Genomic DNA, 25,926 nt, shown 5'->3' with positions numbered 1-25,926 from the left:
ATGCTCACTGCTTTATGCTTCAGATATGAGGTCACAATGAGGTGAGCAGGCACCATGGGTCAGGTTGGCACCCGTTTCACACACGTCCCGCTCGCGGCCTTGCGCAGGTGCTCGAGTCCATGCACCCATGCCTGCCTGCGGCCTCGCTCGGGGTCCTCGGGTCAACGCCCGCCCGCGGCCCGCTGCCTGGTGGGGACTTGCTGTCGTCAGCCGAGCCCGGCGCCTGGGCCTGGGCTGGAGCAGAGCCTGGAGCTGAGTGAAGGCTGAGCCCGGGGCTTGGGATTTGGCCGTGACCGGCGCTGAAAAAGAAGCCGCCAGTGGAACAAAGGACGAGCCAGGGTCAGGGAGGAGCCCGGGGATGAAGTCGGGGCCTGAACTGGTGCCCAGGTGGTGGCCGAGCTGACGGCTGAAGTCTACAGCCAGGGCCAGGCTGAGTACGAGAACCAGGCCGTGTTCCAGGCCCTGGTGCTGCTCTACCACCTGGGTAGGTGCTGCAGCAGGGAATGGGGGTGAGGGGAGGAGGATGAGGGAAATGAGGAGGAGGGAGATGGGGTGGGGTGTCTACCTCCCTCCCTGCCCCTCTCTCTACTTCCTCTCTCCCCCTCTCCCTCCCTCTCTACTCCCCTCACCCTCCCTCTCTACCTCCTCCCCCCCCTCCCTCCCTCTTCTCTCCCCCCCCCCCCCTTCCCTCCCTCCCCACCCCCCCTTTTCTCACCCCCTCCCCCTCCCCCCCCCCCCCCCCCCTCCCCCCCCCCCCCCCTCTGCCACCACTTCCTCTCTACCCCTCTACCTCTCCAGTAATGGAACCCCCCCTCACCCTCTCCTTCTCTACCCCCTCCCTCTCTAGCCGTGCCTGCACAGTTGGGGTTTATGTGTGAGTGGATAGGGCGGGGGATGGGGGGAAAAGAGCATATGAATAATATTAATATAATATCAAGGGGAGGGGGTTGTGCGGGAGGTTTTTGCATGTGTGTGTGGGGGGTGGTTAGTGTGTGTGACGCTGCAGGCCAGCGCCCCTCTGCAACCGCGTGTTGAGGAGACAGGACCCAATGGGTCCCACTTGGTCTAGTAGAAACATCAATTCTTAAGGGATTGGACAGGCGAGATGCAGGAAAGATGTTCCCCTTCTTGGTGGATTCCAGAACCAGGGATTACAGTTTAAGAATAAGGGGTAGGCCATTTAGAAATGAGATGAGGAAAAACATTTTCATCCAGTGAGTTGTGAATCTGTGGAATTCCCTGCCACAGTAGAGGGCAATTCACTTAATGTATTCAAAAAAGATTGTTAGATTTAGCTCTCCGGGCTAACAAAATCAAGGCATATGGAGAGAAAGCAGGAACTGGGGGTACACAAAAATGCTGGAGAAACTCAGCGGGTGCAGCAGCATCTATGGAGCGAAGGAGATAGGTAACGTTTCAGGCTGAAACCCTTCTTCAAGCAGGAACTGGGTACTGATTTTGGATGATCAGCCATGATCATATTGAATGACGGTGCTGGCTCAAAGGGCCTTACTCTGCACCTGTTCTTTTTATGTTTCAACTTTGAAGAAGTTCTCCCCTCTCCAACGGGAGATCTGTGAGATGTTCTCACACCGCTTCTCCTCTGTAATTGCTGCTGCTCCAGTCTGAAGAACAATCCCGACCAAAAACGTCACCTGTCCATGAACTCCCGATATACTCCCTGACGCGCTGAGCCACTCCAGCGCTCTGTTTCTTCTTCACAAGATTGGAGGTTAATTGGCTTGGTATAAATGTAAATTGTTCCTAATGTGTGTAGGATAGTGTTAATATGCGGGTCGGTGCAGACTCTGTGGGCCAAAGCACCTGTTTCCACGTTGTATCTCTAAAAATCAATTTTTAAAAAGATGTACGTATTTGGAGGATATAAGCTTAATTTTCCAGGTATATAAACAGAAACCACCAAATCACAGGAGTCTCAATAAAATTGAAGTACTGTGTATGTGGTGGTGTGTGTGGTTATATTTAGACTTGCAATCTACTTCCACCGGTATCATAGTTTGCACAATCATCGTGACTCAATTATTTAATTGGCAGTGTAATCTCCAGCCCTGCTTTTCTGCCGATTTTCTTTTGGAAATTAATTAATGCATTGCTGAAGTGACACCCTGCTGTTGGTTAATTGGATTTGCTTAACAGGGACAGCACATGGTGAGAGAACTGACCTAAATTTACCATATGTGCTCATTCACCCACAACTTCATTTTGCTTCATCTGCCTTGTGACAAAACAAGCAGAAAGGGAACTATACAAGGTTCCAGGGCCTGTATCAGGTGGTCAGGGGGTGACAGCTGGATTTTCTCTTGTTAGTTGTTGTCATTGTGGAACGCAATTGTCACTTACCCTAACCTTTCTATTATAGGAAACCATAACACAAAACGTAAAAATGAGGTAACATTTTAAAATAACTTTTATATCTCTAAATAAATAAATTATATCGGTTATACAAAAGTTTGAAGTTAAATATACATCTACAATAGCTGCCGTTAGTAATAAATTATGATTGTTAATTATGTAAGGCTTCTGTTCTGATACGCTGCATGTTTTAAAATACAGTCTACTACAGTACAATCAATCATTAAGCAAGTCTAAAGGAGTGTGTCTGACATTCCCATAAATAGTTGCAGGATCTTGTTATCAGATACTAAGATCCAGGGTCCTTCCTCTTCTCCAACATTCACCCTAAATAGACTAATCACCTTTCACCCTGAATAACTCACTACTGATCATCACCATCAGTTACTCTTCTAGTCAATCAATGAGACGGAGTGGCAATTTATTGATCCATGAGATCACTCTGGGCCAGGGTCACTGTGTAGATTTCCTGGGAGATTCCTCAAGCATCTTTCAATAGAACCTTTTAATTCTGTTTCAACCAAGAAATAAAGGCTTCCGGCTAGTCTTGCTGTGAGGCACAACCTCCATACAACGAGAGAGGCATCATCTTTAAATACTGCAAATGTTTGAATAACCAAAGCAAAAACAGCAAGTCCTGTCGTTTTCAGTTTTAAAGATTGGCTGGACCATAAATGATAACACTTTGTTTATTTTTTCAGTGAAACTATAGTGAGTGAAGAAGGGTCTCGACCCGAAACGTCACCCATTCCTTCTCTGCAGAGATGCTGCCTGTCCTGCTGAGTTACTCCAGCTTTTTGTGTCTACCCTCATTGAATATAGAAGTTGGGAGGCCATGTTGCAGCTGTTTAAGACATTGGTGAGGCCGTCTTTAGTATTGTGTTCAGTTCAGTTCTGGGCACCGTGTTATAGGAAAATGTTGTCATGCTGGAAACGGTGCAGAGAAGATTTACGAGGATGTTGCTAGGACTCAAAGCGCCTGAGCTATAGATTGAGCAACCTAGGACTCTATTCCTTGGAGCACCAGGGGATGAGGGGTGATCTTATAGAGGTGTACAAAATCATGAGAGAGATAGATCGGATAGACTCACAGAATCACTTGCCCAGAGTAGGGGAATAGAGAACCAGAGGACATGGGTGCAAGGTGAGGGGGGAAAGATTTAATAAGAATCTGAGGGGGTAACCTTTTCACACAAAGGGTGGTAGGTGTATGGAACAAGCTGACAGAGGTGGTAGTTGAGGCAGATATTGCAATGTTTAAGAAACATTTAGACCGGCACATGGATAGGACAGGTTTAGAAAGATATGGCCAAATTCAGATAGGTGGGACTAGTGCAGATGGATGGGACTTGTTGGCCAGTGACGGTAAGTTGGGCTGATGGTTTCCACACTGGCTCTATGACTCTATGACACTATATGTAAAGCACTCATTCTAAGCAATCTCTATATAAGTAGTCACTTGGATACAAGAGCGTGGGAACTTTACTTTGGGAATTGGCTCATCCTCAGTTGTTACCCTAGATGGACGTTTCCAAATCATGAGTGAGAGATTAGTTAGTCTATACGTCTCACGTTTATAATATTGAGAATTATTGAGTGATTCAATCTACGTTTTCTTGTCCAATAATAATGAAAATAAAGATTCTAATAAGAAAGATAAATAGCCTCTGGGAGTACCAGCTCGCAGGATTCAGTGGTCGGGATTTCTATTCTCTACTCCAAACAATGTAAAGCCCTCATTAACAGAGGGCGCTGATGCTTGATCCAGTTTCCAAAACGGATCACTTAAAAGGCAAAGCGTTGGTAAGAAGGCCACGTTTTTCTCCCCGCACTCCGGGAAGGAAACGTTTTTTGCTCATGTTTGAATTGTGTCCCGTGCGTTTGTCCCATCAGCTGTCCGGGAACAGTTGCGCCTGGATGTCCACTCGGCAGATTGGACACTTCTTGCTGGTGGCCAGCCACTGATCAACACAGACCTGGTGGAACAGGTGCATGCATGCGAGCCGCCTGAAAGAAGGCACAATATGATCAATCAGAGGTGTGTCAAATCATACGGCAATAGATGCGGTGAATGCACAGAGTCTTTTACCCAGAGTTGGGGAATCATTCACCAGAGGACAGAAGTTTAAGGTGAGGAGAAATATTGAGTAGGAACTTGAGGGATAACTTTTTCCACACAGAGGATGGTGGGTATATGGAACGAGCTGCCAGAAGAGGCAGGTCCTGTAACGACATTGGAGAACGTCATAGAGCCAGCGGTACATGGAAAGGAAATGTCTAGAGGGATAGACCCTCCACTGGGTGGCGCCGTACATGGCAGCCTCGCCAACAGCCTGCCTCATCTTTTTTCTTCTGTTGTTTTGGTCTGCATCTACTTGTATGTTTTAGTGTACCTTTAGTTTTTGTATTATGTGGGGGATGGTGGGGGTATTGGGGGAAACCTTTTTTATCTCTTTCCAATAGATTCAGGATCAGTCCCTGTGGATTGGAGGATAGCTAATGTTATCCCACTTTTCAAGAAAGGAGCGAGAGAGAAAACGGGGAATTACAGGCCAGTTAACCTGACTCCGGTGGTGGGGAAGATGCTGGAGTCAATTATTAAAGAGGTAATAATGGGACATTTGGAAAGCAGTAAAAGGATTAGTCCAAGTCAACATGGATTTATGAAAGGGAAAACATGCTTGACTAATCTTCTGGAATTTTTTGAGGATGTGACAAGTAAAATGGATGAAGGGGTGCCAGTGGATGTAGTGTATCCAGACTTTCAGAAAGTCTTTGATAAGGTCCCGCACGGGAGACTAGTGACTAAAATTAGAGCACATGGGATTGGGGGTAGGGTGGTGACATGGATAGAAAATTGGTTGGCAGACTGGAAGCAAAGAGTAGGAGTGAACGGGTCCTTTTCAGAATGGCAGGCAGTGGCGAGTGGAGTGCCGCAGGGCTCGTTGTTGGGGCCGCAACTGTTTACCACATATATATTAATGATTTGGAAGAGGGAATTAGGAGCAACACTAGCAAGTTTGCAGATGACACAAAGCTGGGTGGCAGTGTGAAATGTGAAGAGGATGTTAAGAGGTTGCAGGGTGACCTGGACAGGTTGAGTGAGTGGGTAGATGTGTGGCAGATGCAGTATAATATAAATAAATGTGAGGTTATCCACTTTGGCGGCAAAAACAAGGGGGCAGATTATTATCTCAACGGGGTTAGATTAGGTAAGGGGGAGGTACAGCGAGACCTGGGCGTCCTTGTACACCGGTCACTGAAAGTTGGCGTACAGGTACAGCAGGCAGTGAAGAAAGCTAATGGAATGTTGGCCTTCATAACAAGAGGATTTCAGTATAGGAATAAAGAGGTTCTTCTGCAGTTGTATAGGGCTCTGGTGAGATCACATCTGGAGTATTGTGTACAGTTTTGGTCTCCTAATTTGAGGAAGGACATCCTTGTGATTGAGGCAGTGCAGCGTAGGTTCACGAGATTGATCCCTGGGATGGCGGGACTGTCATATGAGGAAAGATTGAAAAGACTAAGCTTGTATTCACTGGAGTTTAGAAGGATGAGGGCGAATCTTATAGAAACATATAAAATTATAAAAGGACTGGACAAGCCAGATGCAGGAAAAATGTTTCCTATGTTGGGCGAGTCCAGAACCAGTGGCCACAGTCTTAGAATAAAGGGGAGGTCATTTAAGACTGAGATGAGAAAAAAAAATGTCCCCCAGAGAGTTGTGAATTTATGGAATCCTCGGCCAAAGAGGGCAGGGGAGGCCAAGTCACTGGATGGATTTAAGAGAGAGTTAGATAGAGCTCTCAGATTCAGATTCAGATTCAATTTTAATTGTCATTGTCAGTGTACAGTACAGAGACAACGAAATGCATTTAGCATCTCCCTTGAAGATCGACATAGCAAACGATTTGAATAAATAATAATAAGTGTCCGGGGGGGGTGGTGATTGGCAGTCACCGAGGTACATTGTTGAGAGAGAGTTAGATAGCGCTCTAGGGGCCAGTGGAATAAAGGGGCTGTATAAGGTTAGAAGGCATGTATCTTGCACTTTTTTTTGTATGATTGTTGAAATCAGGGATGATCAGCCAATTATTACAATATGGGCTAAATGCAGCAGGTGGGTCAAGCGCTGGCTCGAAGTCATACAGCATGATAGATGTCATTCCCAAACTCCCATGCACATATTTTCTATGTTTCTCCCAGTGTGTCTCGGACCAGTCCGCAACTGCGGCTACGCCAAGCTGTGTCACAGATCGTGGAGCTGGTGGTCCCTTTGTTAGGGATCGACTGAGGGAGCTCCAACCGCACGAGCTTCAACTGCCCTGATCACGAATGGGAAAGAGTGTCAAATAATCCAATCCACCCACCCACTGGCCCAGTCAAACTCCACCTGTCCCATCTACGGATTTCACATTAGATACCTCAGAATCCACGGAAATGTGGTGAAATCAAGACATCTTAGGTCCCAGGGTATAGAAGAAGAGGATACGACAGCAAGTCTGGAGGAACACTGATGTACCTTCCTCTTTACATACCTGACATCATCTCCCTCCTCCAACATGCAGAGGCAAATTGTACACTTTTCATCCAAATCAATTTCCTCTTCATCATTTTTATCTTCTTTGAGCTCCAGTTGTATTCTCTGCAAATAAAAATAACGGATTAATGTCTGTGATTTATCAATGGCGCAAATGGTTCCTTCACCTTATACTGATGCATGAGCATCACTCTGCCCCAAACGTGCTGTCAAATCCAAACTTGTGCGTGTTAGTGTTTGCTTGTGAATGTCAGGCAGCATCTACAGACAGAGAAGCAAAGTTAATGGTTCAGATTGGTGATTCGAAATAGGGCAAGGAGAAATAGGCCAAAAAGGGCAGATTTTAAATGGTGGAGAAAGAAAGCAGGTTGAAGAGAGAACGTGGAAAGGTGAAGTCAAGTTGAGTTTCTTGTCATATGCACTGGTAGGGTGCGATAGGCACACAATGGGAATCTTGCTTGGAGCAACATCACAGACTCAGAAAACAGAGATAAATCAGACATAAATTCCACAAGAGAAATAAAATGTCCTTAGCTCCCTGACAGTGACAACACAAATATATAGAATAGTACGAAAGATGTATGGTATAATTTATTCAACGGTCAGGGCATTGGATATAAGAGGCAGGAAGTCATGGTGCAGCTTTATAGGACTTTGGTTATTCCACATTTGTAGCATTGTGTGCAGTTCTGGTCACCCACTACAGGAAGGATGTGAAGGCTTTGGAGTGGGTGCAGATGTGGTTTACCAGAATGCTGCCAGGTTAGAGAACATTAGCTAAAAAGAGAGGGTTCAATGGTACATTATTTGTCACATGTACCGAGGTACAGTGAAATTCATTCTTGCATACAGTTCAATACAAGTATCACTATACATAAGCACCATATATCACGCACAATCTGAACATCTTAGAGAAGCAGTTGTTTAAGAAGGAACTGCAGATGCTGGAAAATTGAAGGTAGACAAAAATGCTGGAGAAACTCAGTGGGTGAGGCAGCATCTGTGGAGCGAAGGAAATGGGCAACATTTCGGGTCGAACCCCTTCTTCAGACTAACGAAGGGTTTCGACCCGAAACGTTGCCTATTTCCTTCGCTCCAGAGATGCTGCCTCACCCACTGAGTTTCTCCAGCATTTTTGTCTATCTTAGAGAAGCATCTCAGATACATCTCAGACAAGTGTCTGTACCAGTGTACAGAGTGGCCAGATTTGGCGCCATTTTCATGTCGCGCTTGTTGTAGGTGTGGAGTTGGACAAACTTGGATTGTTTTCTCTGGAATGCCAGAAGCTGAGGGAAGACTTGATAGAAGTATACACAATTTTGAGAACCGTTTTTGCAGAGTGGAAATGTCAAGAACTAGAATGTATAGCGTTAAGGTGAGAGGAGCAAAGTTTAAAGGAGATGAGCAGGCAAGTTTATTTTTACACAGAGATTGGTGGGTGACTGGATGTGCTGCCAATGGTAATGATAGAAGCAGATGGGATAGTGGTATTTAAGAGGCTTTTAGGTAGGCACATGAATCTGCAAGGTATGGAGGGATATGGAGCATATGCTGAGGAGATTATGCCCTCAGTTGAGGAGATTAACTTGGCATCATGTTCTGCATGTGCATTGTGGATCCTGTGCTGTATTGTTCTATGTTAAGGCTGTGCAAGAACAAGACATTTGTTCAAACACAATTAGAAAAACAAGTCTACTGTAGTGCAAGAGGTGGTCTGTAAATTGGAACTTAAAATGGACTTTTGACAGTTCTGATGAAAATTCATCAACCTGAAACATCCACTCTGATTCCCTCTGCAGTAGGCTGACCTAGCCTGCTCATTATTTCCAAAAATTTCAGTTTCATTCACAATTAAGGAGTTTTAAAGTTAATTTCACTGATTATACAGAGAACTTGCAAAGATAATCTTTAATGCAACCTTTTTGTTGGATTCCAAAAAGTGCAAATTAATATTTATTGTACATTTTAGAAACGTACGTGAAATGTCAGAAAATGAGCCTGAGTGCTGCCTGGATTACAGCTAAAAAGAGATGATGCATTGGTACACAAAATTGCTGGAGAAACTCAGCGGGTGCAGCAGCATCTATGGAGGGAAGAAAATAGGCGACGTTTCGGGCCAAAACCTTTCTTCAGACTGATGGGGGGTGGGAGGGGAGAAGGAAGGAAAAGGAGGAGGAGGACCTTCGATCTTCCAGCATCTGCAGTTCCTTCTTGATTCATTGGTACGTTTTTTCTCATATGTACCAAGGTCCAGTGAAATTCATTTTGGATATAGTTCAGTACAAATATCACTCTACATGAGTACTTATGTTGAGCACAATCTAAGCATCTTAGATAAGAATTGTGCACATGTATAGAAATATTCAGAGTGAAATTTTTTATTTCATTCTTGCGTGGTTTACTTGGCGCAGATGTTAATACAGCGGAAAATGTGTGATTCCGAAAAACTAAGTGTCTAATAACCATGTCAAGTCATCCTAACTTAATAAATTGCTGGAGGTGCATAGCATGGGATGTGAAAAGAATGTGCAGAGAGTCATCAGGGGAATATAGATAAGGTGAAGTGTGCAAGTACACAAGTTGGAATATTATGTGGGAAAATGTCGTAATCTTCTTCCTCAGAGGAATTCTCTGCTTCTGGGGGTGGAGGCCGGTTCTCTGGATACTTTCAAGAGAAAGCTAGATAGGGTCCTTAAAGATAGCGGAGTCAGGTGATATGGAGAGAAGGCAGGAACGGTGTGCTGATTGGGGATGATCAGCCATGATCACATTGAATGGCGGTGCTGGCTCGAAGAGCCAAATGGCCTACTCCTGCACCTATTGTCTAAATAGTACACTGAGATAGTATTCACAGTGGCCAAATTTGGTCCCAGTGGTTGTTGGTGTTATAAGGTCTCAGACATATGGACCCCACTTCATTGCAGTCTATTCAATCCCATTCTCATGGTCCCAACCCATACACCTCATTCCTTTCAGACTCAACTCCCAAACACCCACCTTCACTATCAGCTTTGATCATAGGCAGAGATAGGTTGAATAAGTTAGGTCTTTATTCTCTGGAGCGCAGAAGGTTAAGGGGGGGACCTGATAGAGGTCTTTAAAATGATGAGAGGGATAGACAGAGTTGATGTGGACAAGCTTTTCCCTTTGAGAGTAGGGAAGATTCAAACAAGAGGACATGACTTCAGAATTAAGGGACAGAAGTTTAGGGGTAATATGAGGGGGAACGTCTTTACTCAGAGAATGGTAGCGGTGTGGAATGAGCTTCCAGTGGAAGTGGTGGAGGCAGGTTCATTGGTATCATTTAAAAATAAATTGGATAGGCATATGGATGAGAAGGGAATGGAGGGTTATGGTATGAGTGCAGGCAGGTGGGACTAAGGGGAAAAAAAAAATTGTTCGACACGGACTTGTAGGGCCGAGATGGCCTGTTTCCGTGCTGTAATTGTTATATGGTTATATGTTATAGCTGGGTTGGATTGAATGCTCTGCAAGAGATCACAAGAGACACCCATACTCACCTTCCTATATTTGTGTGGCAGGGTCCACTTCTCAATCATATACTGCATGGGGCCCCGGCTCATGGTCCCCAGTCTTACCTCTAACTGCAACAATTCCTGGAACAGGCAAAGAATAACAAATTGAAAATAATGAATTCATAATAACTATTACTATTGCAAGAACTGGAGCATGCCATTTAATGGAGGATTTGCACAACGTCACCCAAGACCTTGGCTTCCACATCAAGTCAATCTGCCAACAATATGCTTTCAGATAGATAGATTTTTGATTAGTACAGGAGTCAGAGGTTATGGGGAGAAGGCAGGAGAATGGGGTTAGGAGGGAGAAATAGATCAGCCATGATTGAATGGCGGAGTGGACTTGATGGGCAAAATGGGCTAATTCAACCAGCACATGACCTTATGATCTCGAGCCAGATTAGGCACAGAACAACATGTTCTTTTCCTTCTTTACCATGAGGTGGAGCTCATAGCGCACCCAAAGCTTGAGTTCAATCCTGGGTTCTATGTGGAGTCTGAACATTCACCCTATGACTATGTGAGCTTCCTCCGGGTGTTCAGCTTTCCTCCCATAACCCTAACACATGGGTTAATTGGGTGCAGTTAATTGCTTCTACATAGAAACATAAAAAATAGGTGCAGGAGTAGGCTATTCAGCCCTTCAAGCCAGCCCCACCATTCAATAGGATTATGGCTGATCATCTGAAATCAGTACCCCTTTCCTGCTTTTTCCCCATGCCCTTGATTCCGTTAGCACCAAGAGCTAAATCTAACGTTCTATTGAGAACATCCAGTGAATTGGCCTCCACTGTCTTCTGTGGCAGGGAATTCTCTGGGTGAAAAGGGTTTTCCTCATCTCAGTCCAAAATGGCCAACCCCTTATTCTTAAACTGTGACCCCTGGTTCTGGACTCCCCCAACATCAGGAACGTTCTTCCTGCATCTATCCTGTCCAATCCCTTGAGAATTGTATACGTTTCTATAAGATCCCCTCTCATTCTTCTAAATTCCAGTGAATACAAGCCCAGTCGGCCTATTCTTTCATCATATGTCAGTCCCGCCATCCGGGAATTAACCTGGTGAACCTACGCTGCACTCCCTCAATAGCAAGAATGTTCCTCCTCAAATTAGGAGACCATAACTCCACACAATACTCCAGTTGTGGTCTCACCAGGGCCCCGTACAACTGCAGTAGGACCTCCTTGCTCCTATACTCAAATCCTCTCGCTATGAAGGCCAACATGCCATTAGCTTTCTTCACTGCCTACTGTACCTGCATGCTTACTTTCAGTGACTGTTATACAAGGACACCCGGGTCTCGTTGCACCTCCCCTTTTCCCAATCTGACGCAATTCAGATAATAACCTGCCTTCTCGATCTTGCCACCAAAATGGTAACCTCATATTTCTAAGGTGAAGGTAGGTGGTAGAATCTGGGGGGGAGCTGGTGTGGAAGTGGGGAGAATAAACAATGAGATTAGGATAGAATCTAATTTTACGCACAATTGGTGCACAAAATCTCCGATTCATCGACGGTCCTGCTTAACAAATTGGACTAGGAGGAGCTCATTTGGCCTTTTAGCCTGGTTCACCACTGAAGATCAAATGTCACTTTCCTCCTAGATTCCTTCAATATCTCAAAATTCTTGGATCTCAGTTTAAATGAATTCAATGACCCAACCTCCACAACCTTCTGTGGTAGGAAATTCCAAAGATTCTCCATGCACCCACCTGCACCCACCCTGTTGACTCCTTTAGACACTCTGTCTGTTTACCAACGTTTTGTGTTATATTCCTGAGAGTTACCTACTCCTGTATTCAATTCCTCATATAATGTAGATTCATTTACCATTTGCTTTTCCAATTCTCTGCTGAACCTATAGGTTAGCTTTCAGTGATTTATGTACATGGGTGCACAGATGCCCTTGAAGATCAACGTTTCTCTGTTTCACATCCTTCAAAATCTAGTCAGCATTTATGTCATATCTACCAATGTGACTAACTACATATGTTTCAACAATGTCGCCTGTCAGCCATATTTTTCAGTTTAGCTTAGAGATACAGCATGGACACAACTCCTTCAGCCCACCGAGTCCATGCTGACCATTGATCACCAGTTTACACTCATTCTAGATTATCCCACTTTCTCATTCACTCCCCACAACTCGGAGCAATTTACAGATGCCAATTAACCTTCAACCCCGTGCATCTTTTGGGATGCAGGAGGAAACCAGAGGAAGCCCATGTGGTCACAGGGAGAACCCGCAAACTCCACACAGACAGCACCCGAGGTCAGGATCGAACCCTGGTCTCTGGTGCTGTGAGGCAGCAGCTCTACAAGCAGCGACACTGTGTGTTGCTTGTCAATATCCCCTTGCAGCCTCTTTTCTTCCTCATCACTACACAAATGCTCATAGTCTTGTATCAATGCATAATTGGAAATTTAGAGTCATAGAGTTCTGCTGCACAGAAACAGATGCTTCTGCCCAACACATCCATGCAGACCTGTGTTTGGCCCAAATCCCTGCCCAAATATATTTTATATGTTGTAATTGTATCTCTCTCCATCGCTTCTTCTGACAGATTGTTCCATATACCCACCACCCTCTGAAAAACAGTGTGAAGCCAATGCCCATTCACCGGCATCCTTCATTAAATACAGTACGTATTGATGATCCATCAGCTCCCTCAGCACCCATGACATAAGTAACGCACCTCATAACTTTCTCTGACAGCAGGAATCTGCTGTCCCACATTCAAAGCTTGGAGAGTCAGCACGTGAAGATGCGGATAAGAATAGTTCCTTAGATCAGGAATAACCTGGAAAACAGATTTTATTTCATTTTTAAGAGCGTACAAATAATCTCTTTGTCCAGTGACTGGGGCTGGCAGACCAGAGTGGTGTATTTCCAATTCCTGTTCTACACCAAGTTAGAGAGTTCACTCTTCAGCCCCTCGTCCTCTCCCCTGAAGTTGTTAACTGCCCTTAGAGTGCCCAGGTTTACCGTTTATTTAGTTTTGTTTATTATTGTCATGTGTACCGAGGTACAGTGAAAGGCTTTTTTGTTGCGTGCTTTCCAGTCAATGGGAAGGACTATGCATGATTTCCATCAAGCTGTCCACAGTGCACAGATTCAGGATGAAAGGTAAGAACAGGTGGACAACCTTTAACCATGAGTGGTAGCTTGTGACGTTTAGTGCAGGTTTCCTCCTGTGCCACTGCATGTACCGTCTCATCACAGCTGAGTCTGAAGAAGGGTCTCGACCTGAAACATCAACCATCCATGTTCACCAGGGATGCTGCCTGACCCACTGAGTCATTCTAGCACTTCAAGTCCTTTTACAGCTGAGCTCAATCTTTAGATGTTAGACTTTAGACTATAGAGATACTGTGTGGAAACAGGCCTTTAGGCCCACCAAATCCACACCAACCAACACTCACCCCGCCCGTACACTAGCACTATCCTTCACACTAGGATCAATGTACAATTTTACAATCCTGCTTGTTAAATATCTCATGCATGCCCTGGTGTGCAGACACACCCTCGCACACACAGGTCTATGCATGAACACACACGCACTCCTCCACCAGGAGGCTGGCTGATGTCCCCACAGTGGGCTTCCGAGGCTACAGGATCTTTCACCTCATAAGGTCATAAGGAATAGGAGTAGAATTAGGCCATTCGGCTCATCAAGTCTACTCCGCCATTCAATCATGGCTGATCCATGTATCCCTCCTGACCCCATTCTCATGCCTTCTCCCCATAACCCCTGCCACCCATATTAATCAAGAACCTATCTATCTCTGCCTTAAATATACCCACTGTCTTGCCCTCCACTGCCTTCTGAGGCAAAGAATTGCACAGATTCCATACATTTCTCCTCATCACCTTCCTTAAAGAACGTCCTTTAATTCTGAGGCTATGACCTCTAGTCCTAGACTTCAGCTGAGACTCAGCTAACCCAACCCAGACGGGGGTCAACCCATCACCCCACAAGTTGCGTAGCTCAGTCACAAACTACCCAACCCCACAGGGCCATCAGGGGAGGAGCAAGAGAGAGAGAGATTGAGGAAACCTGCCTTAATGTAAATACATTGCATTAGTTTGTGGAAGCGTTTCACATTATCTGTACATGGTGCTGTGACGATGGCAGGCAGCTCATGGATTGTATAGTATCAACAACAATGGGAAAACAGCCAAAGTTGAGCTGAAAATGATAAGAACATCAGCAGCAGTAGGGTGGCCAGTCCCTCGAACTTGTTCCACCTCTGAGAGAGATCTTGGTTGATCCATTCTTGGACACACATCACTTTCCCACTCTCTCCCCACACTCTCCATAGCTTTATACTGCAAGTTAAATGGCTGTCAATCTCCACCTTGACTGAAATCATTTAGTTTAGTTTAGTTCACGCATGCCAACTAACCTACAAACCTGCACGCCTTTGGGATGTGGGAGGAAACCAGAAGACCCAGAGAAAATCCCACGCGGTCACAGGGAGAACATACAAACTCCATACGAACAGTACCCGCAGTCAGCCTCAAACACAGGTCTCACGTTGCCTTACAGCTGCGTCAATGTGTCGACCCTAATCAATAGCTCTGCCTCCACAAATTCCTGGGACAGAAAATTCCAAAAGTTCACTACCCACTGAGAGAAGAAATTCCTTCTCATCTACATCTCAAATGGACAAATCCTTATTCTGAGGCTTTGCACCCAAGTTCTAGATACCAGCAGAGGGGAAATGTGCTCTCAACATCCACCCTGGCAACTCCTTTCAAAGTCATATACCTTTCATTCTTTAATAATTATGGGACCAATCTGCTCAACCTTTCCTGAAGTGTTCTCCCTCACCCCAGGAGCCCAGTCGACATCCTCTCCAATGCAAGCACATCTCTCCTAAGACGAGGAGACCAATACTGTACGTTGTAGTAAACACTGCCCAGTCCATCGTCGGCTCTGACCTCCCTTCCATCGAGGGGATTTATCGCAGTCGCTGCCTCAAAAAGGCTGGCAGCGTCATCAAAGACCCACACCATCCTGACCACACACTCATCTCCCTGCTACCTTCAGGTAGAAGGTACAGGAGCCTGAAGACTGCAACAACCAGGTTCAGGAATAGCTACTTCCCCACAGCCATCAGGCTATTAAACCTGGCTCGGACAAAACTTTGATTATTAATAACCAATTATCTGTTATTTGCACATTATCATTTTATTTATTCATGTGTGTATATATTTATATTATAGTATATGGACACACTGACCTGTTTTGTAGTAAATGCCTACTATGTGCTGTGGGCTGAAGCAAAGCAAGAATTTCATTGTCCTATACAGGGACACATGACAATAAACTCATTTGAACTTGAACTTGAACTTCAACTTCCTGAGATCTTGCCAGCACCATGTAAAGTTGCATCAAAGCTTCGCTAATTAATAAAATAAACTGGGATAACATAGAACTAGTGTACGGGTGATCGCTGGTTGGCGCCAACTCGGTGGGCTGTTTGTACGCTGTATCTCTAAGATAATGCATCAAGTATTGACCCCCTCGCAATAAACGTTCCATCAGCAAACACACTTACCATTGATGTTGAAGACACACCTCTGGATAGATGGTGTATTCTGGGTGTTGCTAGGTAACGGTGGAGGTGATGCACTGGAAGGAACTGGTATTGTGTGTGAGGTAACCCTGCCTCTGCACTGATGTCCCTTCAAAAACAGGAAACAGCCACAAGAGAAAACATTTAATTGCATCCAGGTTGTGTTTTTATGAAAATCCATCAACTCCGAAGCCGACCTTTCCCAGATTGAATATGAGGTTATGTGTTTTGTATGAAAATTCCACATTTATTAAGTAGAGAATCAAAGAAATGGGAAAAAATCATTTTGAGCCCATTACATACTTAAAATAGATTGCGACTATTTTAGTTTTAATTTAGTTTAGAGATACAGTGCGAAAACAGGACTTTCGGCCCACCGAGTCTGCACGGACCAGCGATCCCCGCACATTAACACTATCCTACACACACTAGGGACAATTTGCATTTATACCAAACCAATTAACCTACAAACCTGTACATCTTTGGAGTGTGGTAGGAAACCGAAGATCTCGGAGAAAACCCATACGATCATGGGGAGAACATACAAACTACAGACAGTACCCGTAGTCGGGATCGAACTTCGAACCCAGGTCTCCAGCGCTACAAGCGCTGTTAAGGGCCTGTCCCACTTGGCCGTCATTTGCGCGTCATATGTAAAATAGGTTGACGCGTCGTTACGCGCAAAGCACGCATCATCATGCCGTCTGGTGCGCGTGATGTCATTAGAATACCCTGCGGCGCACGGCAACGCATGGTTACGCATGGTAACGTAACCATGCGTCACCACCCGATACACGTGAGACGTCGTGACGCAGTGTGCGACGCCAATGCGTCAGCGTACGTACCCAATGCGTCAGCGTGCGTACGCTATACGTCACGCAGGTGGCGCGCGAGGATTTCATACAGTCCGACATCCTGGAGCACCACACGATACCGCGTGCAACTCCACACTCCTCCACGCCTCTCCATGCACCCGTCCCGCGCTACCCACATGCTACCCGTGCGTCATTCTATTTTACATATGAGGCGCAAATGAGGCGCAAATGACGGCCAAGTGGGACAGGCCCTGAAGGCAGCAACTTAACCACCGTGCCACCACAAATTCTGTGATCCAACTCTGTGTATACGTTTCTCTGTGGGTCAAATTATCTGGGGAACACTCAATATATTTCAATTACCAATTTTTGTTTGTACCAGAGGTGTATTATTCTGCTGAAATAACTGACAAATTGTAGGTAGTTTGGAGATTAATTTAATAGCGTTTGCATAATAATGCTTGATATCCTTCATAAAATAGTAACATAGAATCATAAAGTCACATAGCACAGAAACAGGCCCTTCAGTTCAACACATCCATGTTTTTTTTCCATCTACACTAATTACATTTGCCCTCATTAGGACAGTGTCCATCTCTGGCTTTCCTATGTAAGTGCTTGGCTAAATGTCTCTTAAATATAGTAATTGTATCAGATTGGTTCCACCATCTCCTTAATTACTCTATTAAAAAAAGCACCCTTTAGATTCCCTCTAAAACTTATCCCCACATTCAACCGACACCCTCTTGTTTTTGAGACCTCTATCATGAGTAAAAGATTTCAACTACATGCCCCTCATAATTTTACATCAGGATATCCTCCGCTTCTCCACGCAACCCCTCCCCCCCCCCCCCCCCCCCAAACCTCTCTCTCCCTCTCTCCCCCCCCCCCCCCCCACCCCCCGTAAAAGAGAGCGATGCAGCCAGCATTTCTTCCAGAGATCCTGTCTGTCCCGTTAAGTTACTCCAGCACTTTGTATCTTTTTTTTTGTAAAGTAACCTTGTCTCTTTTGTTTTATGACATAACCTCCCAACATATATTGTATATCTCAATCTATGAAGGCAAGCATATCATATGTCTTCTTCACAATCTATCTGATTAATCTGTGTTGTCCTGTTCAGGGAACAGAGGACTTGGACCACAAGATCCCTCTGTTCATCAACATTCCTCAGTGCTCTATTCCTTACACAGGAGCAGAAACAAAAAAAATATTTACAATTTAATGCATGTTATGTGCAGGAAGGAACTGCAGATGCTGGTTTACACCGAAGATAGACACAAAAAGCTGGAGTAACTCAGCGGGTCAGACAGCATCTCTGGAGAAAAGGAATTGGTGACGTTTTAGTCGAGACCCTTCTTTTTTTTTTAAAGTCACTACCTTTAAGAAACTTTTGGATTTTAGAGGGATATAAACTAAGGTTGGACTAGTCAGATGGCCCATGTTCCGTAGAACCAAACCAAAGGGCTTGTTTCCACATTGGAAGGACTATGCCCAATGATAATGACCATCAGTGATTCCTCAGTAGAACCACTAAGGAAGGACTGCCCAGCACTTACCAGTCAGTGCCTTCAGTCAGGTACCTGGGCTGCGTTGCAACTGCTGAAGCTGCATGGTTGGTGAAATCCAAGGCTGGCCGCAGGCGGGGAGGGTAAGGAGGTGCCCTTTCCTGCATCCGCCTGCAAAACAACAAGACAAAACTGCTGGAGAATGGGCCTATTCTGAGCGAATCGGGAAAGTTACAGTGAGTTAACATTTACTAATGCTGACCCAGAATCTAATCATTGCAAAAGAAACTGGGGCAGATATTCCATTGCCCTGGAATCGTAGACTGCATCTGGCTGAACTGATGTCCTGGTTTAGACCTTAGTGCAGTTTTACAGTGGGAGCCTGGCTCCCAACTCTTCAGTGCAGTGAGGTGTGATAAGGAGGAAGGCAGCTGGCTGGATTCACAGACTATGCGGCCCTGTCTCACCGTCAGAGGAAATCCCATTAAAGCTGGTCAGAAACCTCTGTCAACACAAGGAACTGCAGATGCTAGTTCACAAAAAAGACACTGAGGTAACTCAGGTAATTGATTCATTGTAACGCTGCATGGTAAATTCATTTCACTGCACCTTATATATTTGAACCTTTGAAATTTGAACCTTTGACTGAGTACATTAAAGGAGTATTCTTTCTGAAGAAGCTTTTCTGTGGTCAAAGATCCTGAAATGACACTTAACATTCTTACCTGAAGTTTTACTATCCACCATTTTGTTTCAATGGGTTAAAAAACAGAGAAGGTCATGTCCCTAAACACAGTCCATCCAGTTCCCTTCACCATGCTGCCCCTGCCACTGAATTCTTCCTGCACTTTGTTTTTCGCTTGAGATGGCTGGGCTGTGAGTATATGCTGTTAACCTTGTTATTCTACCAAATTTGCAGACTGGGAGATCTTGGGTGAAGGTTCCCTCTAAGTACCCCAACTTTAAAAGTCACTGCACATCAGGCAAGGTTGTTGAGCCCACCTTCACAGCGACAGTGTGCAAACTCCACACAGACAACAACCCAGGTCAGGATCGAACCTGGGACACTGGTCAATACTTACTGAATGTTTCACTTTGGAGGAAATCAATGGCAATTCTAATTCCAAATTCAAGCCTTAAGTAGGTTTGACCTTTCCCAACCGGGGTCAATGTTTGCAACTATAGAAACCTAGAAAATAGGTGCAGGAGTAGGCCATTCGGCCCTTTGAGCCTGCACCGCCATTCAATATGATCATGGCTGATCATCCAACTCAGTATCCCATCCCTGCCTTCTCTCCATACCCCCTGATCCCTTTAGCCACCAGGGCCACATCTAACTCCCTCTTAAATATAGCCAATGAACTGGCCTCAACTACCTTCTGCGGCAGAGAATTCCACAGATTCACCACTGTCTGTATAAAAAATTATTTTCTCATCTCAGTCCTAAAAGACTTCCCTCTTATCCTTAAACTGTGACCCCTAGTTCTGGACTTCCCCAACATCGGGAATAATCTTCCTGCATCTAGCCTGTCCAACCCCTTAAGAATTTTGTAAGTTTCTATCAGATCCCCCCCTCAATCTTCTAAATTCTAGCGTGAATCTGCAACTTGATCATGATCGGATGAGTCCAATCACACATAAATCCCATGGATGGGTGAGAACGGCTCAGAACTAGACCGCGTTCATTTCAGGAGTATCTTGGACAGGCATCATAGCTTGCCCCTGGCTTTCACGTACCTGGGGAACGGTAGCAGCCTTCCCCGCTGGGCATCGAGCAGCTGGTGGTGCAGGAGGTATTGCTGGTGCAGCGGCTGAGGCAAGTATGAGGGCAGGTCCTGGAAGCGGCGGCTCGTTAAGGTGGCCAGAGGCCGGGGCAGTGGCAGTGGCAGCGGGGATGCTGCGAGCTGGTGCGACGATGCCACTTGGGTGGGCAGGCCCGGTTGTGGCCCGACAGAGTAAGGCAGAGGAAGCTCGTCTTGATGAGTGAGCTGAAGCTGTCTGCAGCAAGTGACTTGAGAAGACTGCCACCTTGGAAAGGTGGGACCTGCGGAGGTAACAATAATCATGACTAACACAGTCACCCGGAAATTCCATGGGAGTTCTGCAGGAATGCATTGACAAAATGAACACAATAAGCTGGAGTAACTCAGCAGGTCAGGCAGCATTTTTGGAGAAAAGGAATAGGTTTCGGGTCGAGACCCTTCTTCAGAAAGATGCATATGGCTAAGCTGTGCATATAACCATATAACAATTACAGCACGGAAACAGGCCATCTCGGCCCTTCTAGTCCGTGCAGAACACTTATTCTCCCCTAGTCCCATCTACCTGCACTCAGACCATAACCCTCCATTCCTTTCCCGTCCATATACCTATCCAATTTATTTTTAAATGATAAAATCGAACCTGCCTCCACCACTTCCACTGGAAGCTCATTCCACACAGCTACCACTCTCTGAATAAAGTGCTGTTCGTCTTTTTTTTTTAACCAAATTTGCAATTTGGGAGATCTCCAGTGAGGGTTTGGTGACTGAATTGAGAACCCCAATTTTAAAACTCACTGCACATCATGACTCTTACTAAGATTAAGAGGCTGAAGAAGGATCCCGACCTGAAACGTCACCCCTCCATTTTTCTCCAGAGATGCTGCCTAACCACTAGTTTACTCCAGCATCTTGTGTCTGTCTATCTTCAGTATCTTAGGTATAAACCAGCATCTGCAGTTCTTTGTTTATACATGTTTATCCATTTTGGTTACGGTGGCCTTCATGCTGAACCAGGTCATTAGTTTAGATCTGGGATTATTGTTATTATCATTGTGCTTCGGTTTGCATGCTATCCTATCAGATCAGATGATACCGGACATAAATACAATCAATGTGTAGGAAGGAAGTGGTTTAAATGGACGAGAGACACAAAATGCTGGGGTAACTCAGTGGGACAGGCAGCATCTCTGGAGAGAAGGAATGGGTGGCGTTTTGGGTTGAGACCCTTCTGCAGACTCTGAAGTCTCGTCACCCATTCCTTCTCTCCATAAATCCAATCAAGTCAAGGTCAGGTACAACAGGTAGAGCAAAAGGAAAGATGATGACGAAGTCCATGAAGAGGATCATTAAATATTTAACACAATCTTAAAAAGAAAGGAATCTCTCAGTGCACAGTGATATCACTCGGGAGTCAGCCTGATGCGTGTCGATTTGTTGATGGTTTGGTGGGTGGGTCCAACCCAAGTGATTTGCTGGAGCAGGGCAGCCCACCGTGTGGGGATAAGAGGTCTCATTACCAATCTGCTGCCCTCAGAATTCCTCCTCACTAAATGGCTTCTTCATTTAGTTTAGTTCAGTTTGGAGATACAGCGCGGAAACAGGCCCTTCGTCCCACCGGGTCCACACCGACCAGCGATCCCCGCACACTAACACTATCCTACACACACTAGGGACAATTTTTTACATTTACCAAGCCAATTAATCTACAAACCTGTATGTCTTTGGAATGTGGGACCACGCGGTCATGGGGCGAACGTACAAACTCCGTACAGACAGCACCCGTAGTTGGGATCGAACCCGGGTCTCCAGTGCTGCAACAACTCTACAGCTGCGCCCTGGTGTTCCATACGGAGAAGGAAACAGATGTACAGGGAAGCCTGCACCATTCATCATCCCTGTCACTTCCATCTCATGCTAATCCCTACTCCCCGTACCTTTCTCCTCCCCACCTACAATTTCTTCGATATAATCTCAAGTCCAAATTTGAGATTATCAGTTTTAGTTTTAGTTTAGAATGGAAACAGGGACTTCGGCCCACCGAGACCATACCGACCATCAACTATCCTTTCACACTCACCCCCTTACACTCTTGGTGCAATTTACAGAGGCCAATTAACCTGCAACCTGCACGTAATTTGGGATGTTGGAAGAAACCGGAGCATCTGGTGGAAACCAACGCAGTCACAGGAAGAACGTGCGACTCAACTCCCGACGTCAGGATTGAACCTGAGACTCTGGCACTGTAAGGCAACAACTGTACCAGCTATGTCACTTCTCGGAGCTGTAGCTGGAGCCCAGTAATTGGATGCAGGGCTCCTGGGTGAAAGAGGAATGAAATGAGCAAAATTCGCACTGCTGATCACTGCCGAGTAATCCCTGCTGCGCTGGTTGGCACAGCTTCGGTTTTCTTTAGTTTTCTATTTTTATTGTTATTTCAGGTGCAAGGGCGGCACAGTGTCCCAGCTGGTAGAGCGCTTGCCTCATAGCGCCAGGGTCCTGGGTTCAATCCTGACCTCATGTGCTGTCTGCGTGGAGTTTGTATGTTCGCCCTGTGACCCTGTGGGTTTCCTCCAGGTGCTCCAGTTTCATCGCGAGACTAGCAGATTTGTAGGTCAATTGGCCTCTGTAAATTGTTCCTAGTGTGTAGAAGTGGATTAGAAAGTGAGATAACATGGAACTAGTGTGAATGGGAGATCGATGGATAGCATGGACTCCATAAGCCGAAGGGTTTGTTTCCACGCTGTATCTCCAAACTAAACAAATATAGGGAAGGAAAGCATGGAAAAATGAAAGTTTATAGACTTTAGAGAGATACAGTGCAGAAACAGGCCCTCCGGCACCGAGTCCAGGCCGACCAGCAATCACCCCATACACTAGCTCTATCCTGTACGTTACGATATAACTGAAGCCAATTAACCTACAAATCTGTACATCTTTGAAGTGTGGTAGGAAACCGGAGCACCCAGAGGAAATCCATGCAGCCACAGGGAAAACGTATAAACTCTGTACAGACAGCACCCCTAGTCAGTATCGAACTCGGGGCTCTGACGCTGTAAGGCAGCACCTCAACTGCTGAGCCACTGTGCCACCCAGCGGGAGTGCCTTGAGATATGTGCAAAGAGCAGGGGGCATCCTCAGCCTCAGCTTTGATTCCTCCAGGGTTGTCTGTTCACTGTTCTGATTTACATCTGAACAACACGAGTACCGACGAGGCCTCCAGAACCAAATCTCAGAAACTAAAAAAAATGAATCGGATGGAGGAGGTCAGGGAATGGACAAATTTGCAGAATGATGCTGTCAGATGGTGCAGCAGAAGAAGCAGGTCCAGAGAAGGATCACAAATAAATCTCAAGCAGAGCAGAAACCAAATTACAGCAACAAAGGAGATAACATCAGTTCAGCTTTGGTACATTAGTACATCACAAGAACCAGCACTGTTTAACAGGACTGCAGAGAACAATAATCCCGTCTGTAGTCTATAGTACAGCACTTACACTTATATTCTGTAAGGTGCTTTATTGAATAGATTCAGAATTGAATCTGAATCTGAATCTATTCAATAAAGCACCTTACAGTGAAGGTGTATTATCAATTCTGCAATTCTCAGCATTAGACACTAAACAAATTATGTTAACTTGTATTTAAGAAGGAACTGCAAATGCTGGAAAATCGAAGGTACACAAAAAAGCTGGAGAAACTCAGCGGGTGCAGCAGTATCTATGGAGCGAAGGAAATAGGCAACGTTTCGACCCGAAACGTTGCCTATTTCCTTCGCTACATAGATGCTGCTGCACCCTTATGTTAACTTGTAGCCTGGGGTAAGACAGATCGACTAACAAAATTACATTTCATTTTAAGTTAAGAGTATAGAAAGTTCACCGTAGATAGCTTTTGTAAACAAATACAGGGAATGTGTTACGATTTACACATCACTATCCCCTCACAGAGTGAAACACAAAGAGCACCTGAACTGTGTCACAGATTTCGCACCAGAGATTTACAACACAACACACACTCCACAATCAGCAGAAAATGAAAGCAACATCACTTGGTCGTTTAAAGAAGAGAGAAGACGAACACATTTGATCATTTCTTCCCCTTGAAGGTAGTACCTCGATTGTTCACAGACCCCAAAACTGGAAGAACGAGATAGCCAACATGTACCAGCACCATCCTGCTGCCGTCTTTGTTGCTACCGGCCGCTGGGACAGATGGCCCATGGAGCTGCTGCCTCCCAATCCCGGTGTACATTCAAATGTGGAGCTGAGCCTGCAGCTGCCTCCCGTACAAAGAACAGCAGTCCAATCGAGAGCTCTCATTATCCAGGGACTTTATATCTTGTCGCACTACAGCCAGCCAATCAGGGGTTACTGACCCTATTGTACTTGCACCCCATCACTCCCCTCCCCTCCCCCCCACCACATACACAACCTCCCTCTCCCTCTCTGCTCTGCTCTGCTCTTCTCTCTGGGTGTGAATCTGTCAGCCCCGGTCGGTGTGTCGGTGTTCAAATGCGCGTGAGGATTTCGGGGCCAGCATTGCATCTGTTAACATTAGGAACATTATCAGTGATTCTCATGATCAAATGATGACCGTTCGAACAGTAATGGACTGTTCGAACTACTTCCCTCCGGCAGACGTTACGAGGCCTTCTACGCCCGAACCTCCAGACTCAGGAACAGCTTCATTCCCAGAGCTATAGCGGCTCTGAACCGGCCCTGCTGAGTGCCCCCCACCCCCCCTGGACTGTCTCCCTGGGATGGTCACCTCGCACAGACACATCTGCACTTTAGTCTGTTTTGACTATTTTACTGTTGTAATGCTCTTTATACAAACCATGTTCTCGGGGTATCTGAATCTAAATGTTATTAGTTATTTAAGTTATGACATCGGATGGAAGCTGCATACCCAAATCTCGTTGCACATATGTGCAATGACAATAAAATATATTATTATTATTATTATTATTGTTATTATTATTATTATTATTATTATTATTATTATTATTCTTATTATTATTTTTATTATTATTATGACTATAACATTGTTTAAAAGACATTTGGACAGATATATGGATAGGAAACGTTTAGAGCAACATGGGCCAAACGGGGCGGGTAGGACTAACATAGATGGGGCAACTTGGTTGACATGGGCAAGTTAGGTCGAAGGGCCTGCCTCACTGCAGTATGACTAGCTGTAAACCCTCATCTGCAGTTCCTTCCTACATATTTAATCGTAATTTACTGGACTTTATCTTGCACTAAATGTTATTGCCTTTGTACTATATCTGTACATGGTAGACGGATTTATTGTAATCATGTTCAGTCTTTTCGCTGACTGGATAGGACGCAACATGTGTGTTATGATTGTGTTTATAGTTTGTTTGGTTGTTTGTTGTTTGTCTTTTTGCACAAAAGTCTGCGAGCATTGCCACTTTCATTTCACTGCACATCTCGTATGTGTATGTGACAAATAAACTTGACTTGACTTGACAAAAAACTTTACACTCTCCCTCAGTACATGTGACAATAATAACAATCTAAACTAAACCCGAAATGTCACCTATCCTTTTCCCCAGAGATGTTGCCTGACCTGCTGAGTTACTCTAGCAAATTTGTCGATCTTTGGTATTAAACCAGCATCTGCAGTTCCTTCTCCGTGGATTGTCACCTTGTCGTGGTGGAGAAGCTTGTGTGGTCCTGAGATCCTGAGAGCGATGCCGTCTGGAGCTATGCTCCTGGTAGGGCCACCCATGGCGGTAAGGTCGAGGGGGAGGTCTCTGACAAAGAGCAATCCAACCAAGACCTC

General features: G+C 45.3%; 1 protein-coding gene across 2 annotated transcripts; it reads right to left on the bottom strand.

Moving 5' to 3' along the window:
- Positions 1-1,442: 1,442 nt before the first annotated feature.
- Positions 1,443-24,441, bottom strand: ark2ca (arkadia (RNF111) C-terminal like ring finger ubiquitin ligase 2Ca). 2 transcript variants are annotated; one of them, XM_055656148.1, is made up of 8 exons: positions 24,231-24,441; positions 20,093-20,399; positions 18,407-18,547; positions 16,017-16,143; positions 13,148-13,252; positions 10,435-10,530; positions 6,912-7,018; positions 1,443-4,380 (listed from the first exon to the last, which is right to left on the bottom strand). In XM_055656148.1, exons 1-8 carry the CDS (start codon positions 24,367-24,369, stop codon positions 4,263-4,265), a joined length of 1,140 nt encoding a protein of 379 aa, XP_055512123.1. In that variant the 5' UTR covers positions 24,370-24,441; the 3' UTR covers positions 1,443-4,262. The 2 variants fall into 2 exon arrangements, with proteins under 2 accessions (XP_055512123.1, XP_055512194.1); XM_055656219.1 differs by having other exon boundaries at positions 18,407-18,526; positions 24,231-24,440.
- Between the last annotated feature and the right edge of the window lie 1,485 nt (positions 24,442-25,926).

The sequence above is a fragment of the Leucoraja erinacea genome, chromosome 1, assembly GCF_028641065.1.
Source record: "Leucoraja erinacea ecotype New England chromosome 1, Leri_hhj_1, whole genome shotgun sequence".
NCBI classification, from domain to species: domain Eukaryota; kingdom Metazoa; phylum Chordata; class Chondrichthyes; order Rajiformes; family Rajidae; genus Leucoraja; species Leucoraja erinaceus.
The sequence above is the reverse complement of the archived record's forward strand: the minus strand, read 5'-3'. Positions and strand labels throughout refer to the sequence as shown.